Raw genomic sequence first — 22,302 nt, forward strand, 5'->3', positions numbered from 1 at the left:
CCAATGCCAAGCAAAAGAGTCGTCGTCCATCTGCTGCTGCTGACTGACAGCATGTTTGCGCCTCGGGCGGTAAATGCGGTAAATAAAAATGCATGTGTCCTTGCTCGAATGTTGCGGATTATACAAATTTGGGACTATCAGACAGACCATTCGCCATATGTGGAGCCCACAAATTGTTAACTTTGTTGCTTAACTATTCAGCTTTACAAAAACATTTTCAATTTATTTCCACTCTCAAATTAATTACTTTCTCCAGTGCCAATCATTGTTAATCATTAGTTAGTTAGTTAATGTTTTTTTTATCGCTAAACACTCCTTAGTCATGTCAGTATTTAAAAGGGCTTGTGTGGTGAGCGAGTAGCAGGATGTAGCCTGTAGCCTGTTTCGCTGACGTAGATAGATAGCTTCTTTCAGGGACTTAATCGATATAAGTGTTATTATAAAAATTAATGATTATTTTTTAATCATATTCATTCGCTCAGAATATAATGGCTAATTTCGAGTTTTACTTTTCAACTCAACTAATAATTTACTCTTTTGAGCAAAAAAAAAAAAAATTATTAATTCTTTAAGTTTTATTTTTTTAATCAAAAATAAACCTTAAGTTGTACTTGTTCCTGCCTTTTTACTTTTCAACTTAACTAATAATCGTTATTTTAGGAGCAAAGAAAGAAAACTTATCAAATAATGATTATTCTTTAAGTTTTATTTTTGTAATAAAAAATAAACTTCAAGTTGTAATTGTTTCTGCCTATAAGGAAAAAGGACATCATCGTGAATATGCATAAATAATCATACAAAACGGATATTTTTAAATTCCTCCCTTTCTCGAGGTAACTATAAGTGCATGATTTTTCGTTTAAAAAAAATCATTATTTGCGGTCCCTGGTTTATTTGTCCCTCCTCGTCAGCATGAAGCCGAAATTAGAAACAGTCGAGCCAGTAACATACACTTGACATGAACTCGACATACTTGTATTTGTGGGGATCAGAGAAGAGTTATTGGTTTTTCCATTATGTTCGGCCGTTGCATTCATCTGGAATCAAGTTGGCATATAACACGTACCCTCTGAAATATGAATTCTCCCTTCTATTCAGTTTGTTCATTTTATTTACTGTCACATGTATATTCCCGCAGCTTTGAGCCATTGGATCAGATGAGCTTTATAAAACTAGCGGAAGGTGATCGCGAAGGGCAATCGTATATTAAGTGTACTATAATCATAGCTCGTTATAGTTAGAAGGCTTTGATACGCCAGCTGGCCATCCATTAAATTCCTCCACACGGGGTCAGCAAGAGTTCTTTATCTATAATTGGCTTGGGGTTCATTATAGGAATGGATTTCTTTCAAAAATCGCATTACTTTGTACTTTAAATGAATTAGCTGAGTCTGATAGCCGATAATCATTTGTGGTGTGATTAAATCGTGCTCTGTAGTCTTTCCGTTGTATTTAGTCTACTATGGTTTTCAAATCATGCAGGTGGACTGTATGGGGATTAGTATGAAGAGTAGTCAAGAAATCACAAATCAGTCATAACTAGTAACTACATGGTTATCCCTCTGCAACACGATTTTATTTTATTTTTCCTCTTTTTCATCTTTCAATGTCTTGGGCTTGCTCGACTGTAGCATTTTCTTTTCTTTTGATGCCCCAGTGGGATTCATTCACTTAGTTGGAGAAGTCCAAAATGAATTTTTAATACTTCTAAGGGAGTAGGACAATGATATATCGCCTCTCATTCGTTGAACGCATATTGATGTTTCAGGCAGATAATTTTCAGCAAGATCTGTTAGATGATAATGCTTAGTACGATTTTATGGGTGATTTCTGCAATAAAAAGCACAGTGTAAGGTGTGTCTCTGTATTGGTGAGTAATACAGACGGTTCCATTTGTAGGCGAGGAAAGTCATTAGCTTCTAGAGGGCTGCGTTTAGTGAAGCCGTTTTTTTTGAGTGCAGTTCTAAGCTTTTGGTTCATTGTGTTTTGGTTACGCATTAGTTCTTGCATTATATTTTGCATTCACTAAGACCAGGAGCTTGCCCTCCTTGCAGTTAGCGGCCCGATGAAATATCTGGGAGTACATCTGGACGGCTCACTTGGCAACATATTAAAGAATGTACTGGCTCTTATGACCACGCTCACAACTAAGCCTTGAGAACGAAATACGACTTTACAAGGAAGTTCTAAAGCCAGTATGGACTTATGCGCTGCGGCTGTGGGGAACAGCTAGCAATTCAGTTACTTTTATTTATTTTATTTATCTGCGACATCAGTCTTTAACTCTTCGAACCATAACAGGTGAATTTTAAAAAATTATACTCTGCATAGAGGTCATGAAATTCGTCATACTTTGCTGCATCGATGCTATCATAGTCTCAATTTTTGGAAGTTGAAGTACTTTGTTGTGAACAGCTTTGTTGGTAAGGTTCGAAAAAGCACGTAGTAGGGCTACGGTTTGTTCACGATGTGGGGCCCTGTCTTAAGTCATTTATTTCCGCATTTCGATGCATTTGCAAAGGAGATCCCAGGGATCAAGCGACAGATCTTGGTTTCGACCGTATGCTTTAGTCTGGTAGCTGGGCCATTTCTTATGTGTGGTTCATTCACTAGGGATATTATTAAAAGGTATTGCTACTCCGGCTCTCTATATTGGTACCAGGTCAACCTTTTGTCATAAAAAAGATTGAGTACATGCCGAGTATTTGACCTTTTAAAATGTGTTTTGCAATGAGCCGGCACTTATTTCCTGAGCGTTTTGAAGCTGGGTCGAAACGGGGGAAGTTTCGAACTTCAAGATCCAAAAATGTCTTATGTAGCAGCTACAAGGTGCTTAAAAAGTCTCATAGAAATAGGTGAGGCGTTTTAAAGAGACAGCAAACGTCGATGATCTACTAAGCCGTGGGAAAACTAAACAGAGCCGCTAATTTGGCCATATTTTCAAGCACCACTTCCATATCGCTGCGTCAAAACAAACAAATAAGGGACTAAATATTTAGCGCGACTATTGGGCAAAAATTCGCCGGCAAACTTCTTGCATGAGGAACCTCGTTTTGCATTAACTGGAAGATGCAAATCGTCAATTCAGATTGGCTTTAACGGGCGCCAATCCAAGTGAAAACATTTGGACATTATAAATCATAAGATTTATTAACTTATTAACTTTCAAAGAATTTGGAAGGCGTTTCCAATCGAATAGGCGAAAGTCTCTCAGATGGCAAGTGATTATTGACTCTGGGGGTGACTGGATTTAATGCGATTGTCTATTGTTCACGAGAATAGTTTTAAAGATTAAGTGTAAATTGCTTTTAAATTGCGATGAACTCGCTATACTGGACTTCGTGTATGTATTACTGGCTTTTTAGAATTTTCAATCCGGTCCCTCGCTCTCTTTAAAGCAAAACGAAACTTTATTCAAAACTGTATTTAGAGACTTGTGTATGTTTGTGAGCCGTTCTTCTTCTTCTTCTTCTTCTTCTTCTTCGACAGCTGCTTGCATTCAAATGTCTCAAAAGTACGCAAAAGCCCACGAGTTTGTACATGTATATGTAAGCGTGTGCGGATTGGGACGAGTGTTGAAATCTGAAGTAAATTAAAATGGATTGGAGTCCATCTAGAGGCGAGCACCAGCAAATGGTGTGATGCAAGGATCTTTTTAAAGCCAATATTGAAAAGGCATTAAAATACGCTTGCAGATGTTTACGATTTAAAGTCTGCCTTCACAAGAGGCTTTTATATGCATCGATACATAAATACAAGTATGTATACAGTTGTAGTTGTGTGTGTACTATATACACATTAATGTCCGAGTAAGCATGTGTATGCCTGTGGTGTTTGCCTCAGTAGTGGCGCTCAAAGCAGGCAGGTATTGTCCAAATATTTCATAGAGCTGCAGTTACTTGTAGATCTGGTAGATTTACATACAAGTATATGTATGTATATTACTTAGAAATGATTGCACAAATTCAAGTCATTCAATCTACTTGTATTTATAGATGGGGAATGATTCCACTGCAATTGCGCTTTGTATTGCCCCAATCCGCGGGCTGTTTTTGTCAACCGGCCCGCAATCACTTGGCACTTGGTCAAGCACAGCTGACAAAGAACGCAGCAATCAATGCAGTTCACGAGCACAGGAAGCACGTGCCTAGAAAATTGAAACTTCAGCGTCGGCAACACCCTGTGGCACCTACACCCGCTCTCTTGTTTTTTACTTTTCTCTCCTACTCCGCTTCATTGTTGTGCTCCGCACATTTTTGCATAGTTGGGAACGGGTGCGCACTCACCGATTGGCCGGCCAGGCGCACATTGTTGGGGCGTCGCGGCTTCGCGCTCATTTTAAAGTTGGTAAATGCCAAATCGATATACCGAACAGCCAGCTGAGTCTGGCTAAGGACGTGGAGTGGGGCCTAAAGCATTGGGAGGTCAGCAGGTGGTAGCTGTTAATTACCCCGCCAAATGGCTGACGTTTAATGCAACGCCATTTTGTACGTGTCGCGCATAAAGTAGCCAGCAATGTTAGCAATTAAATGGGTTGGGCTGTCAGGCTTGCCATTTGACCTAAATAAGATTTAAGTGCAGTGGCCAGTGGTGCCATTATTGTTGCAACAGTTGTAGGACCGTTTAAGGGAGGGAACCCCAAGCAGCTCGTATACTATACTACATACTATACATACATGTACATATGTACATATGTACTATATGCATATACTCGTATTTTAAAATGGAATTGCGGCAATGCGGCAAATCTGATTACTTACTTGAAAGTGTCTCGGCTAAAGTTCTTGAATATATTACACTCTGGATGCTCCAGCAAACGGAATGCTATTGAACAGTGATGGTTTTCTAGAGGCGAGATGTCATTGTATCTGTGAAAAATGCGACAATAAGTTAGTTGACAAGAGTATATAATAGTTTGGAGTGTGTTTGGAGTACTAACTAGTAAACAGCTTATTTATACGCTTCATTTGGCAAATTTTATTAAAGACCTATTACAAATCAGTTCTAATTCTTCCGGCGCTGCGCGGTATTCATGTACTAGTCATCCCGAAATTGGTTAGTAAACAGAGCGTATGCAGACATTACAGACTTGGCCTAGAACAATAACAACTATATTCCTTAGTGGTCATGGGCAGTGACTACAGTAGTAGTAGGAATACTTTGTCCGTAGAAATCATTTCTTTAGAAATCAGTGTGAAACAGAGAGACGGATCTTGCGTTTTGATGCTGATCATATACATACTATATGTACCTATAACTGCTGTCTACCATTCTTTCTTCTGGGTGTTACAAGAATATACTCTTACACTTTTCAGTGAAGGGTATATAAATATTGCCACATACAAGTATTATGATCAAATACACTCGGCAGGACTATGGCTGCAGCAAAATCGACTTACCTGAGCGCCAATTCAGTACGTGCATTTATTTGATAGATGTTATTGTAGCCTGGGTGGTCAAGGTCGTGACATATGCAGGATACCAGCAGTATGAGACATTCCAAGTCGCCAAGCCGACTTAACAGATTCGCTTGACGTGTGATGGCATACATCTGTTGAAGAAAAAGGGGAATACTTTTTACCAACCTAATATATAGGGCATACAAATAATGTATATTCAGTTTTAAAAAAGTATAGAAGATTTGAAAATGCGGCTTAAATATGTTATAATTTTCAAGAATACCTTTTTTTTCTTAAAATAAATTGTTTCAAAGTAATCTCTTAAAACTTATAGTACTTGCAGCACTGGTTTGAAACGTATGCTTATTATTAGGTGTGGAATTTTCTTAATTAGAATACTCAAAAAGAAACAACATAGCATCCCGTGGACTTCTCCTAGACAACTAGCCACCCCATCTTTAAACCGTTCCCAGCCGTTGGCAAAGACATCATTGTAAATTAAAATGACTTTGCCTTGCCCGATCCCCTTAAGAAATTTCAGCAGAGTTCAATTTAAGCTTTTTGAAATACAAAAGCAGCGTAAAGTTTGCTTTGCGCTTTGCTGCGCAGCAAAGTTTTATTGACGTGCCGATGTGAGAGGGGAAAGTCGAAGTTGCTACACCACGAGGGTCGAGACGAAGGGTTGAGTGCGAAAACGAAATCTTAGGGGCAGGCGATAAATTTATGCAAATGCCGTTTGCATTTCGAATTTCGCAAGTTTATCTAAATTCATTGTCAACAAACAGACAGGCGGACAAGTTCCATCCTTTGCCGCTGCATCGAGCGGCAAAAGTTTCAACCCACTGCTCGAGGCAGCACCCCCAAGGAAATCAGCAACAACTGCACTTTGGTAATGACAGAAAATGCAATGAATTGTGGCCATCCCGCTCAAGATTAGTCAAAGGGTAGTTAACAAGAGGTGGCTTTAATGAGGACGATATCATTTGTAAGAGGCGTGAGTATCTTAAATAGTTCAAATGTTAAGTCCACTTATTTATTTGATAGATCTTATGCTCAAATGACTACCCCATTTTCTAATACCGAAACGCTCAATAATTTCTACGCAAGGTAATTAGATAAGTGTACTTAAAAAATATACATAAAACAAGAGAGAACGCTACAGTCGAGCAAGCCCGACAGTAAAATAGCCTGTACTCTCCACAAAAAAAAAATTAAAAAAAAAAAAATTAAAAAAAAAAATTAAAAAAAATTAAATTATTAAAAAAATGAATAAATTAATTAATTAAAATAATTAATTAAATTGAATTAGAATACATGTTTATGTTCAGTTTAAACAGCATACATTTACATCACGTACCTATGCGTGTTTATATGCGTGTATGTATGCAGCAAAAAGTTGAACAAAAGCAGCAACAACAACAACAGCTGCGGGCAGCGCTGTCGACAGAGCTGCAGGCAGCGCATGAGCTATAACTTTCTTCAGAATTGACCTATCATGAAATTTGGCACACGGACACATTAGTACTAACTGGATGTACCTACCAAAATTGATTTTAAAATTCCGAGAATTACGGAAGTTATAAGAAAAAATACGAATTGCGGGGGAGTGGGGGGGTGTATCAGAAAAAATAAACAAACTCGTTCTGCCTAGGGCTTATAGGAACCTTGATACCAATTTTGGTTATCCTAGCTCTTGTACTTACTGAGATCCTTGCGCTCATACAGACAGACGGTCAGACGGACAGACGGACATGGCTATATCGACTCGTCTTCTCATCCTGATCAAGAATATATATACTTTGTGGGGTCTGCCACGCCTCCTTCTGTGTGTTACATACATGCGCACAAAACTAGTATACCCTTTCACCCTTTGGGTACAGGCTATAAAAAACTATTCCCTTAACTTAGTAAAAGACCAAGACCGAACGTTTCCATACATCTAGTATTTCATATAATTGTATACGTAAGCGCAAGGACCAGGTGTGGAAAAACCATTCATACTTGTAATGAATGTATACACTATAATTTATGATTGCTGACAGTAAAGAGTACAATAGCACATTAATTTTATAACGTGTGTGGCAGCAGATTATAATTAAACCGAAGACTTTGGGCATTCGAGACATTTATACTCTGTATCAAAAGGGTGAAAAGGGTATACTAGCTTACGTGGAGTATTTAAACTCATCAACCTATTACTTTTCAGTTATTTTTATACCTTGTACCCGTAGGGTAAAAAGGGTACATTAGGTTTGTGTAAAGTACTATATGTAACAGGCAGAAGGAAGCATCTCCGACTCCATAAAGTATATATATTCTTTATCAGCATGATGAGACGAATCGGATGAACGCAAGGAACGCAACCAAACTTGGTATTCAGATTCTCCGAGGTCTGAGAAAGTTTATTATTTAGCTTCTTTACTTGTTATACACTGTACCCGAAGGGTAATAAGGGTATATTAGCTTTGTGCAAATTATGTAACAGACAGACGGAAGGTTGTAATGAGAGATAAGTTCGCCCTAGAAAATCTATAAGACGAACTACTGCTCCTCCACACACAAGGACAATTGTCTTAAGTACCCTTTCCGAGATAGTTCTAAGGATAACTTGAACTCAATATGTTTTTTCTGGTAATACATCTGAAGGCGTAACTGTGTATCCGGAAATCGGAAGACAGTGTAAATCAAAACCAGAATAGATTTAAATTATTTGAGAAAGCAAACAAAATACATTATGGAACATATAATACTTGTAGGGATATGTGTATGAAAATATACAAAGCAGATTATTGTTATGATTAAGTCAGATCAGAATGCTATTTCATATATGTACGTGCATATACCTAAGTGAGGCGGGTATAGTTTGCTTTCAAACAGGAAATTATATTTGCTAAGAGATATAATCTGCGGCGCCATGGCTGTTATTTTAAGAATAAATGGTTAGGGCACGCGTGTGTGTGATTATGTGTATAGTGTTTTGTTTCGCGTAAATTGTGGTCTTAGGTTAATATCTGTATGTATTTATCGTTAGCAACAAAGCAATGCCATGGCGAATGGATAGAGGACTGGAGGGGGCAGGACTTACTGCTTACATATATGCAAGGCTTGTGTTGTCAAGCACAATAATTATAAAAGTATACTTCTTTGCAATGTCTACGACCATCGTGTTCTATGAGTTGCTCATTTTAGTCAGTCTCTTAGTCATTTGCATAGGTAAGCCAAGCTAAATATTTCATAAAAGTGGGATGGGGGTGGTCCGAAGTTGGTCAGAAGGCGGTTATGGGCGGCAGCCGGCGGTTGCCAGCAACTTTCATTTGCCCTAAATGTAAATGTATGTTAAAAATCTATGTAAGCTGGACAAATGTTTCGTTGCCACTTGAGCCAAGTCCAAGTTAAGCAAGTCACTTAAGAGATGGAAGGAGAGCGAAAGAGAAGGACATTGGAAGAGTTGAGATGTTCCTATCTACGCTTCATCCGTGGAACACTTTCTGTTGATGATGCTCCTTGCTCCTCAGCACTATCTTGTTTTTGTTTCAGCTGCTGCTGCGGCTGTTGCTGTTGTTTCTGATTTTCATTACCTTTAGGCAAGATTTTGCACTGTCTTCTTGCCCTTTGCCTCTGCATTTCTGAGTGTTTCTGTTGCTATTTTTAAAAGGCTCAGTTTTTAATATACACTCATACATTCCTATGTATGTGTGTATATTTGTGTATTCTTGCAGCGCTTTCTTTTCTTTTGTCTTGCGTCTTGGCAACAAAAAATAGGCCCTTGACGGTGCATACACACAAGTACGTTCGTACACCCAGAAAAAAAGCGGCAAACAAAGCTCCTGTGGACTTATTTGCACACCATTTTGTTCTCACATTTTCGTTTTGAAAACAAGAACGACGTTCTTGAACACATACCACAGGTTATCAACAGTTGGCGCTCTAAGTTATACATGCTGGACTATATCGAGGTAGTATTTAATGAAAATCATGAGGAAATTCAATAAAAAAAGGTCAACTAAATATTTACATATAGGAATAGCAAAAACAATTTGAAAATTAGCTTTAAAAAGGTTGATTTCAAAAAGATTATTGTGGCGTTAATCAATCACATACCACAGGTTATCAACAGTTGGCGCTCTAAGTTATACATGCTGGACTATATCGACGTAGTATTTAATGAAAATCATGAGGAAATTCAATAAAAAAAGGTAAACTAAATATTTACATATAGGAATAGCAAAAACAATTAGAAAATTAGCTTTAAAAAAGTTGATTTCAAAAAGATTATTGTGGCGTTAATCAATCCAATTGCCGTCGTTTTATTCTTGTCTATTAATGTTGTTGGTGTTCAGAAAAAGCGGATTTTGTAGTCTATTCAATCTTTTTGAATCGACTTTATTGCTCAGTGTATATATGTATGTAGCATATATATATTGCTATGTTTGTATGTATCTTTGGCAGTTAGTTGGGCTTTGGCGTGGTATTCAAGCAAAGTTTATTTTTATGTTGCATACAACTAGGCGCACGTATTCGCCGCCATTGTTTTCAGCTCTTATGCACACATACTCGTACACATTTGCCTTCATTATCATATGATGTTTATGTATATGCATAAATCATGACATATAGTACATACATATACTTGTATGTTAATATCGATTTCCCTCTGCCAGTCAAGCTGTCTGAGGCAATCTGAATTATCACCATGGACGGCTGTCCATGTAGTGGCACATTGTGGCAGCACACTCCACTATTACTACAGCTTATTTTCAGATTTTGATTCGCTGCACTGAAAACACTTGCAGAATTTGGATACAGATTTTAAAAATGTTGACCATAATGTAATCGCGGGTTATTGCGTTCAATTTTTTACTTTGGGAAGGGTCCTTTGTAGTCAATTTAATATCAAAAATTTTATCAGTTGCAGTCTGGCAGAATCTTTGCATCACAATGTTTTTCAACTCTTTTATGTTCAGAATCCTATAATATTAAAAAGCCCATAACAAAGTCTATGCATAATTAAATATTTTAATATCAATTCTGGTAGATTTACATTTATCTCATTATTTGTTGTATATCTCGTTACTAACCTAATCTAAGCAATGGTTCTACCGGAGGTCCAAAGGCGGGCATTCTCACTTTGCCACTAAGCCAGAACATGCCAGGCGTTTTTCCGGGAAATTGTTTCTTACATACTCGTATAAAGCTCTCGCGTGGACAGCCAGAAAAAAAGGTTTTCGAATAACTTAAATACAATTTAAATATTTATTCCAAAGCTCTTAGGTAAACATTTTTGGATTCAATAATCTTTGAAAACAGGGAATTGAATGGTGCAAATAGTTTTCGGCCTCCGGAGCATGTGAGAAAACTGGATTTTTCAAACTCATCTAAATAGTGTCTTTGCACCTTATTGCTGGTAATGGTGAGTGCGCGCCAACCTGGGAATATGGGATGTATTCATAGGGATGCGTGGAATCAAAAACAAAACTTCTTCGCCATTAAATTATCTATTCAAAATTGTTTTTTCTATCATATTTTCCAATATTTTTGGTCTGGTACCATTACAAAGTTTTGGTTGGTAAATATTGCGGACCATATAAATCGGATCTCCAATTTTTAGCAGTAATACGTAGTATTCCAGGCAAATAGAGTGCATATAAAACTTCTGTGGGATAAGTAACCAGCTCATTGTGATTCATAATTGTATCCATTGCCTGGAATGTGAATAATCGACTTGGTACTTCTTTTGAAATAGCCTCGTTAAAATCAATAACATCTTTCTTCTTTTTGACCGGTATTGCTCACTGATTAAGTGAAATGGATAAAATCGTTTGATAGTATTATCTTTTGGTTTGAAAATTCAACTTTAGTGGATCGTTTTGGAACTGAATGCGTACGTTTATTTTTAGTGTGAGAGTTGACGAATTATATTATTATTAATTATAAATTCATCAAGATCTTCATACTCATTTGGTTAGCTATTTGACATTCATTTGAAACGATTATTGCATATTGTTGCAGGATTTTTAAGTTATTTGTAGGATTGTCATTTGCCTGCATATTCAAGGGCATTTCCTTAAAAAATTGCACTTTATATTGTAAATTGTATTTACCAGTTGTCGGATTTATCTCAATTTGGTATCATAACCTTTCCAAAACAGTTTATACGTGCGCGATTATCAGGAACGTGACCGCACACTGCACATACATACATACAACACAATAAAAAAATGCACCCCCTTCGAATTAACTTTAAACAATTTTAAACCTAGCCAAAAGATGTGTTCAAAGCATTATAAAAACACAAAAGGACACAAAGAGCGGGGACATTATTTCATTTAACTTACACACATTATATGAACTATATGTATGAATGCATGGACTCTGTATTGTTCTATAGCGATTGCAAGATATTTGTAAAGTTTTTGTAAAGTTATTACCTCTGTACCATAATTATCTAGAACTAAAAAGTCCAACTAGATTGTTTGAAAATTACGGACAGACCTAGCCCCAATGGAGTTCTTTTTATTGCCTAAACTCAAAGTTGCTCTTGTGGGACGGACATTTTTATCAAATGAGGAGGCTGTGTAAGAAACCATTTTGAGGAGCAACCATTTGGAAGGGGTGAAGAGGCGGCAGCATCGCTGGGGAACGTGTTGACTTAGAAAGAGACTATGTTGAAAACAAAAATAGTCAGGCAAGAAACATTGCGGACTGCCCTCGTGTATGGAATATTTATTTAGACGAGCGTTCTTGGCATTTTGTCAATTTTTTGTTAGCCTATAATAGTGTTCATAATTTAAAATGTGACACTGATCCCGAATAATGGCGCCGGCTGTGATTCATTGTGTCATCTCTTTCTGCACATAAACATCAGTCGTAATCGATATTTGTTAGTTGCAACAATGGCCTTTTCATCAGATTAGCAGTAGTATTTGCAATTTATGCTCTATTTGTCATTGTGATTTTGAGATTACTGGTTATCCTGTGCGTAATGGCATTGGCTACTGGGCTTGTGTATATACTTGGAAAATAGGAAAACCAAACTTTTTAAGTAGTCCTTTTTTTTAAGTAAATTTGTTAAACAACATATTTTCTATACAGTTCTATTTACAGTAGGTAGTACGGGCTCAGTTATCAATTCAATTTAAGATAAGGCAATTCTGCTAAATATCACTTAAACTTTCAAATTTAAATTAGAAAAAAAAATGAAAAGTGTGTTTCAATTGATATGTCGACCATTTCGAAATAGACTTAAGCAGGTGTGGGGGCTTAGTTCGGGTGCTGGCGCTTTCCCCACTACATGGATTGCCCTGCTGGTTGTATACTCGTACTCCTATCTTATTCCTCTGCAAGTGGAAAGTTCATGTAAATAAGCTCAATCAAAACTAAATTAAAACGTCCTCAATTTAATTATAAAATGTAATTTTCATATATTTAAGATGAATCATCACATTAATAGGTTTGAAAAATGCCTGTAGCCCTAAATCTAGTAAATGGGTGAATAGGTAAGTTATTTGTAAGGTGATATGGTACTATCTGTATTTGCTTAGCAATTAAAATATCTAACGAGTAGACGAAGTACGATTAAGTATAATTGTAAGTGTCCCCATTGAACCGAGGAAAGATGAGGTGCAATTTAAGTGATAGACTTACCATTTGTGCCACGCAAAAGCAATGTCGGAAATTATGAAACGGAACCTCATTGTAGTGCTTGTAAACCTCGTAGAGCCACTCGCGCAACGTATCTACCGGTATGTTAAACTTCTCAATGAAACCCAATTCGATGAACATCGTTTGCATTAGGTGTATAACGTCGGCATCGCTCCACTCGTAGGAATCGAACGCGGGCAAACGCAGCGCCGCTTTCACCTCGTCGGAAAAGGTGGTATCACAAATTTCCAGGAAGCGTCGCTTCACCTCCTGATGCTTTGGTAGACTGCTTTTACGATGCGGCGGACCTAGAGGCCGCTTAGAGAGACCTGCAAACAGACAGATAGCCAGAGAGGAACATCAGAAGAAGTTATGTAAGCACGCGCACACTCCTCCAAACACATATCCTTATAAAAAACGCAATTTATGGAAATATGGATTATTTGGGCGGACAGCCAAAATGATGAAGCAACAGCCAACAGCAGTCGACCGGAAATCGGCCGAGCGTTGAGTTTGTCATGTTTTGTCCTGCCTTTCCCTCAGTTCTTGTTGTTGTTGTGCGGGCTGTCGTTGATGGTGGCTGTTATTGTTGTCACTAGCGCTCAGAGTAGCCGCTATTACAGACGGTGTGGCAATAAATAAATCAGAAAATTGAAACAGGAAATATAGCTTGAAGTCAGTCCTCAGAGAGGAGGGCCATCTGGCCTGCAGGTGACCGAGAAGTCGAGCACTCGGATACCCAGAGAGTCAGCTTAGGTAGTCATGGTGATTTGGATTATTGCAAATTAAAAGTAATAAAGAAGGTGAAAAACGAAAGCGCATAGAGCACACATACAAATAGGCGGATAGACAGAAAGACAGAGGGACAGATAGATAGACAGACAAACATACAGACTGGCATCTAGTCACACAGAGCCAGAAAACAAATCAAAGCGCCGGCTGAGCACTGAAGTGTAGTGCAAAATGAATCGGAACCGAAAACGGTGTGGCGGAATGGCGGAAATACTTTGACCAAGCCAGTCGACCGAGCTGAGCTGGCCAGAACTTTACTGTACTTTGCCAAACCAAACAAAACGAGACTAACCTGGACCTGGATGTGGACCTGGACGTGGGCCTGTGCAACACCATGGGCGGGAAATTAAATTTTCAATCGGTCGTACGCTTCACCGATGAAATGAAATAAAACAAAAAGGAACAACAACAACAAGAAAACAAGAGAGAACGCTAAAGTCGAGCAAGCCCGACAGTGAAATACCCTGTACCCAGACAAACTTCCATCACTGAGTTATATGAGAAGAAGAAGAGCGAACATGATGCTGCAGCTTGTGGCCGTAGTACTGGAGTGAAACTGTTCCGCTAATAACTTTTCTTAGAATTGACCATTTGGATAACATTTAAAACAAAAGTAGATCAATTATGTGTGCAAAGTTTGGTTTATGTAGGTTTCAAAATGTGAACAGTATTGGCTAAATTCTGTAGTGGGGAAATGAGATGGAAAATCAAATAAATAAATTAACTCGTATAGATTAGGGACTAGGAGCATTTGCATACCAAGTTTGGTTAATATACGGTCAGCCGAAACCAGGCGTTCATCCAGACGGACAGACGGGCGGACAGATGGACGGACAGACGGACGGATGGACATGTATGGACCGATTTCTTTCGTCATGCTGATTCAGAATACATACATTTTATGGGGTGGGAGATGCTTCTTTCTGCCTGTTACATACTTTGCACAGACCTAATATACACTTTTTACCCTACGGGTGCAGGGTATAACAAAAACAAGTGGGAAAGCTAAAGTCGGGTGTCTCGACTATGAAATACTCCCTAAATATGCGTCAAATATTTATAGAAATGAAAAAATTACAAGAATTTAAAAAATAAAACAAACTGGCAAAGTGTACACACATAACGTATCTTAGTGCAGAATTCAATGTCTCTATCTCTTATAGTTTCTGAGATCCAGGTGTTCAGACGGACAGACGGACGGACTGACAGACAGCGCTATTACATTTCATGTACAGAGTAAAAACAAGTAGAGAAGCTAAAGTGCGGTGTCCCGATTTTGAAATACGCAGTCCGTATGAACACTTGGATCTCAGAGACTATAAGTGATGGAGACACGAATTCTGCAATAAGATGCCTTATAAGTATGTGTACGGCTAGCGCGAGCCTAATATACTCTTGTATATTTCATGTTCAGAGTATAAACATCACGTCACAGACGTGGCTCCCTGGAAGCCCTAGAGGTCATTGTGCAGGTGGAAAACGCAAAAAACGTAGCATTTACGTTTGCGGTTGGGCATCGATTGGTTTATTTGAATCACAGTAGTATTTGCATAGTCAGACATCGAAATTGTGTGCGAAATTAAATTTCTATGACAAGGCAATGCACAATGCGAATGCGATATAATTACTCAAGGATACGGGTACGGGAACGGGAACGAACATAACGCATCGTTGCATGGGAATTAGACACATGTACACGCGTTGCACGACTCGAGGGGTCATTAGAGCTCGGCCATATGTAAGAGCTCTGTGCAATTATGGCATCAGTTTCGGGCCAAAAAATTGCAACTCATTCCAGTTGTAATTTACGACTACATTAATAGTTTATAAGCTTACACTCAGATAAAAAAATGTTCAATTTTAATACAAAATCGTTTTAAGCAAAAGTCGAATTTTATTTTTATTTCTGTTTTAAAACTCCCTGCTGCGCCTTTATCTTGGGCAAGAAAGTGGAAATATCCCAGCCAAGTGCGCAAACGTATGTTTTCCGCTGAGAATAGGTGAGGTGCCTGCAAGTGGCTAAACGACCAAACTCTGTATATACACAGCTGACGAGGCTATATTTCTAGGTGTGGTCCTAGCTCACCTCTGAGCCGCTCATCCTTGCCACTCTAACTAAATGCAGGACGAAAGTGGCCAGGCTCAATTGCAGGTTGGGCAAGAGGCATGTTTACTATATAATATGGTAATACCCCCACTTGGAGATACGGGATCCAGATTTAGATCATGACCTAAATCTCGAGACAGTTGAGCTCCAGATAAGCCGGCACACCAATCGGCCTGAACGCACCAAATCAGACTGGCCAGGCCCCAGACAACTGGTTTACCTTTTAACGTAATAAGTATATGTTCAGATAATACTTTAGTATTTTTTTTTTAAATTTGTTATCAAATAATATGTAATCCGAAACCAATTCATAGTTAAAAAAAAGTTTTAAAATAAAACTTAAAAATTCAGGCAAATGGATCTCTGTCTATCCTTCGGAGGATTCAGTAAAATTCAGTGCTAATGTTTTCATTCAGCTTAACATATTATAAATATTTAGAAAAAAACAATAAAGTTAATATTTGGATTGCACCATGCGTGGTGATTTCATTCATTCTTATAAGGGTATTACGGGTATATCGGCAAATATAGTATAAATAGTTCGAGTATATGGTATTTTTAATTACAATAATGGATACTGATACAGATTCATACATACTATGAACTGTAGTTTCCGAACGTGCCTGCTTTATAGTTCCAATTGCATCAAGTTATAAAAAAGATTAAAATAGACAAATAGCCGTTCGTTTCTATAGAGATGTACCAAGGAATCTGATTAGTCTCGTTAGTAAAAGAAACATCCAATTATCGTGGAAACTTTTGACTATTTGATCACAGAACAAAATATATAAATAACATGATATTTATAATAACAATGTATAGGTATTCTAGTCTAAAAAAAGAGAGAACGCTTAAGTCGAGCAAGCCCGACATTGAAGTACCCTGTACCCAGACAAACTTCCGACACTGAGTTATATACGCCCCTAGCAGAAGCAAAAAGAGGAAGAAGAAGAGCGAACTTGTTGCTGCAGTTTGGTGTGGTTGTACTGGAGAGAATTTGTTTCGCTAATCACATTTCTTAGAATTGACCAGTTTCAATGACATTTTTAACAAATTCTGTAGCGTGGACAGGGGAGGGAAAATCAAAAAAATTAAATAAACTTGTATGGACTAGGGACTAGGAGCGTCTGCATACCAAGTTTGGTTAATATACGGTCAGCCGTTTCCGAAATCCAGGCGTTCATTCAGACAGACGGACGGATAGATGGACGATTTGAAACAATAGTAGATAAGTACTATGTATAGAAATTATGTGTGCAAAGTTTGGTTAGGGTAGCTTTTGAAATGTGGACGGTATTGACGAAATTCTGTAGCGAGGGAAAAAAATAAAATAAACTCGTCCTTTCTCGGACCTAGGAGAAACTGGATACCAACTTTGGTTATTCTAGTTTTTATAGTTTCTGAGATCCTTGCGTTCATCCAGACGGACGGACAGACAGATGGACGAACAGACGGACGGACAGACAGATGGACGGACAGACGGACGGACAGATGGACGGATGGACATGTCCAGATCGATTTCTCTCGTCATGCTGATTCAGAATATATGTACAGTGACGAACAAAATTATTGGCACAGTTGGCACGTCTGACTTTCGCACAGTGTTTCTCCATGAAATATGGTGATATTTAAATAAAACAAATTTTATTCATATACATTGATCAATTTCCTACTAAAATTACTTTATTTCATTCATTTATATTTTTCCATTAATTTAAGAAAATTAAAAATATAAAAAAACAGCCGTTTTCGCCTGAACAAAATTATTGGCACACTTGGGTAATAGTGAACTATATTTTCAAAATTTCAACAATATGGCAAAAATTTTTTTCAAAACCCCGTTATGTTTATATTTGGAATGACATAGTTGTAAATGTTTGAGTTAAAAACCACGCAGTACCTTTTTTTATAAGCAAAATCTCTAAGATTTTAACAAAATGAGCGGCAAACAAAAGGAAACCAATGAATCTCAGCGGAAAATAATTTTGTATTTGCATAATCAAGGCAAATCATATGCTGAGATTGGAGAAATTATGCATAGAACCCGGTTTACCATTCGGAGCATTGTCCAGCGTTTTAAAGGAGCCTTAACATTGGAGAGTGCTAAGCGCACTGGTCGACCCAGGGCTTTGACCGACCGGGAACGCACCGAGATCATCAGGAAGGTGAAGGTGAACCCAAAAATCTCTTCAACACAGATTGCAGCTCAGGTTAAAAATGAATTTGGAAAAGATATTCACCCGATTACGGTTCGGAGGACACTGCACAAAGCTAAATACAAGTGCCGCGTTGCTAGAAGAAAACCACTTATTTCAAAAGTCAACCAGAAAAAGCGCTTAGCCTATGCAAACGAATATTTGAGTAAGCCGATGGACTTTTGGAACAATGTCATCTTTTCCGATGAAAGTAAATTCAACATTTTTCAATCTGATGGCCGCCAAACTGTTTGGAGAAAGCCTAATACGGAACTGGAAAAAAAAAAACATCGCTATGTCTGTAAAGCATGGTGGTGGCGAACTTGAATTTATAGAAGGAACTATGGACAAAAAGTATTATTTAGATATCCTTAAGAGAAATCTAAAAAAAAAGTGCCGAAAAGTTGAACATACCAGCCACATTCACGTTTCAACACGACAATGACCCAAAGCATACGGCTTATGATGTGCGCATGTGGCTTGCACATCATGTAAAACATACTTTGCCGCATCCGCCCCAATCTCCAGGTCTAAACCCCATCGAACATTTGTGGGAAGAATTAGATAGACGTGTAAAAAAACGCGCTATATCTACAAAGGCCGAGCTGAAGGTGGCACTGGTGGAGGAGTGGCGCAATATTGGATCAGAAACCACTCAAAGTTTGGTTTCTTCGATGCCCAGACGCTTGGAAGCAGTCATTAAACATAAGGGCTTAGCCACAAAATATTAATTTATGTTTAAAAACGGTTATTTATGTTAATTTTAAGTATTTTTGGTTAAGTGTGCCAATAATTTTGTTCAGGCGAAAACGGCTGTTTTTTTATATTTTTAATTTTCTTAAATTAATGGAAAAATATAAATGAATGAAATAAAGTAATTTTAGTAGGAAATTGATCAATGTATATGAATAAAATTTGTTTTATTTAAATATCACCATATTTCATGGAGAAACACTGTGCGAAAGTCAGACATGCCAACTGTGCCAATAATTTTGTTCGTCACTGTATATACTTTATGGGGTCGGAGATGCTTCCTTCTGCCTGTTACATACTTTGCACAAACTTAATGTACTCTTTTTACCCTCCGCATACAGGGTATAAAAAGGCAAGAGCAGAACCTTTTGATTTTTTATACGTAGTTTAAAAGTTTGGTTCGTGTTGTGTTTCTATTGTTTTTTAATAATATACATCCATACATATAGTAGTGCGAGTGTATACCCCATATACTAGTACTTGGTATCTTCATCACAAATTTTCATTACATCCCCATCCAATTCAGGTGTTTGACTATATACGTATGTATACAAGTGTATGTATTTCCCACACATTTTGTATACATGTGTACAATATGTTTATATAGTATTTATGTATGTATATATGTATAATGCGCCTACGCACTTGTAACTTCTCTTTACACATCATTAGGCCTCGTAAACTGATGTATGAGTAGTGTGCGCGTTAGAAGGGCCTGAAAAAAAAAATCTGATACGCTACTTGCCATCTAATACACTATCTGCCAATAACTCGACAACCTGACAACTGGTGCTAGTCGGCGGGCTCGGCGCGTGTGGCATGTGGAAAGCCAAACACTTTGTGCGCCGTGGTTATAATTAATTTACTGCCACTTACAGTTTTTAATTAAGCGCCGTTACTTCTGTTGCGACGTTTAATGTATACGCACTCAGCGAATAGCACTCACTCATTTACCGTTATGTGTGGCTTATGTGTATACACACTGGTATACTTGTATAGATACATATGTATATAGTATTTGAAGTATGCACATAAGTGTTTGCTCTCGTAACTTTGCCAGAGATGCCTCGTGCCAACGCAGACTGATCAGAATCGCACAGTTTCTGGCAGAAGCTTCAGGAATGAGGGTGAGTCCGTGAGTCCGATATGCTACCATCCGGACCACAGTACACGAGTTTTCAAAATATTTTTATTCTTCAACATAGTCTCCTTTTAAGTCAATACACCCCTAAAAAAACACTTCTGCCTCCCAAGCGCAACTTTGAGTTTAGGGAATAAAAAGATGTCACATTAGAAGGTAGAAGTATTTCGGACTGCCTTCGTATAATTTTGATAAGAGTTAACATGTATGTATGTACTATATCTATTTACATAAAGCCAGTAAAAATGATTTAAAATGCATATTTGGCTGTCACTCTTTGCTTTTGATGTGTCATCGAAATCGATGTTCATAATTTGGGCAGAGGTTAATACAAGTCTTCCAATTCCTCCCTAGGAAGTTACATGATCATGGACGTCTGACTAGGGAGAATAGATAATACTATCTTTACCCAGTAGATGTGGGGAGAACAAAATAGTAACTGACTTTTCTAACTCACCTACTTACAGCTAGGTTCATATGCATGTTCGTTCTAGGATTGAATCAGTCAAGAATAGTAATCTTCGTCTATGTCTTTTATTTAAAATTCTAGTCACAACCGAGTGTACAAAATAACAAAACTAGGAACTGCTTTGGTAACAAATTATAGTGTACATACTATATACTCGTATATGTTTCTATACCAATGTAAATTTGTCATTGCTGAGTTCGGGGCAAGTAGCAGAATAGAGAAAAATGAAATCTGACCTTTTTATGCGTTCATTTATGTGTGCATTAAATTATTTGAAAGCTGTTTGATTTCACAATAATTTTTGGGTGACTCGTATAATTTAATTTCATTTTGCAATTCGAGGTGCTTGGTATTCTATACAAGTATTTAAAGGATGAATGTGGTGATATTGATAGGAGAATGAGTCAGGTGTTATTCCGTCTTATGATATCCCAAGAATTTTCACGCCAAATGCACAGAACATACGAAATTCTTGCGTGGCTGAATGTTTCGGGTTGAGAAGACAAAATCAAATTGATTTGATATACATACAAGTATGTCATTCAATGTTCCCAAAGAAATAATCTGTTTTCTGCAATAGTAACAAATCTGTGAATGTTAAAGCTCTTGTTCTCTTAGCGTAATCATGAACACATCTTAAAACCAACATTCAATCCCAATCTAAAATGCCTAAAAAACGTTTAAAAATTTGTGTAATCTTATTCAGAATACACAAATAATGTTTAAAATCGATCGGATAAAAGACAGCACAAAAGAACTTGGTTCTTTGGTTTCTGGATCATTTTATACACAATTTGTGCTGGTCGTTGATTACCAATCAGCCAGTTATTATGTAGAGATATGGGAGATCCTCTAAGGACAGTAAGAATAATAAAAGCGGTCGCGCATGGCCAAGAGCTCGGTGTGATCAATTCGTGATGTCACTGGGTAGCAATTTGTTCTTCACAAAATTTGAAATAGTTTCTTGAGTTGTCAATTGAATTTTCAATTTTGAAAATCGTTGAATAGCCAGATTGTATGTTTAGTTTTAAAACCGAAATTTATTTGGAAATAACAGTTGGTGAAGCCTATTTTAGATCGTTGGATACATATACTAAATATCAATATCATGTATGCAGGTTAGCCCGAAAAGCATGTCGAATACAGCGTCACTGTAGGTGTGATAGTCGATTTTATGTTCACTTTGTCTATACATGTATTGTTAGTCTTACAACACAAACAATGAAATAAACTAGTAGCATAATATATCCGAAATACCTGGCGCCTCTACCTTCCATTCTTCCCGGGATCCTGTGAGTATAAGCAAACGGACAGACAAATAGATATAACTTTGTGGGTGTTACAAAAACAAAACGATTGTCATAATGGATTAACAAATCAGCTATTTTGCTTTATTTTAGTTTAGTTGTTACAGCGCTGTTGTTGCAGTGCTTTAAACCATGTCAACAAATAAAAACAAAGCTCTGTTTGCAAAAACAGATTAGAGCTGTTCACGAGAAACGACAAATGACATTGCTAGAAATAAATAAAAAAAAAAGGCAGTTTTGAACTGAATGACTACCTTCTAAATGTATTTACATATATGGATTGTAAAACAGAACAAAAATATATATAAATTTATTTATTTATTTCATGTAAGCTTTACAATTTGCTAATATCCATTTTAAATTTCGCTTGAGAATAATTGGCAGACAGTGAAAAGCTCAGCAGCTAATCGGAATTACCAACAAAGTAAAGTATATAAGTAAGTGGAAAACTCGGTATTTTTATACCCTGTACCCAAAGGGTACAAGGGTATATTAGTT

General features: G+C 37.4%; 1 protein-coding gene across 1 annotated transcript in view; it reads right to left on the reverse strand.

Annotated features, from left to right (window-relative positions):
• Positions 1-22,302, reverse strand: part of LOC115629308 (high affinity cGMP-specific 3',5'-cyclic phosphodiesterase 9A) — a 71,680-nt gene that overhangs the window by 14,477 nt on the left and 34,901 nt on the right. The window contains exons 3-5 of the mRNA XM_030525754.1: positions 13,044-13,369; positions 5,400-5,551; positions 4,761-4,868 (exon numbers count right to left, since the gene is read on the reverse strand). Of these exons, the coding sequence (XP_030381614.1) occupies positions 4,761-4,868; positions 5,400-5,551; positions 13,044-13,369 (586 nt within the window). The remainder of the gene's footprint in view (positions 1-4,760; positions 4,869-5,399; positions 5,552-13,043; positions 13,370-22,302) is intronic.

This window comes from Scaptodrosophila lebanonensis, unplaced genomic scaffold (assembly GCF_003285725.1).
Source record: "Scaptodrosophila lebanonensis strain 11010-0011.00,11010-0021.00 unplaced genomic scaffold, SlebRS2 tig00000138-arrow-arrow-pilon, whole genome shotgun sequence".
NCBI lineage: Eukaryota > Metazoa > Arthropoda > Insecta > Diptera > Drosophilidae > Scaptodrosophila > Scaptodrosophila lebanonensis.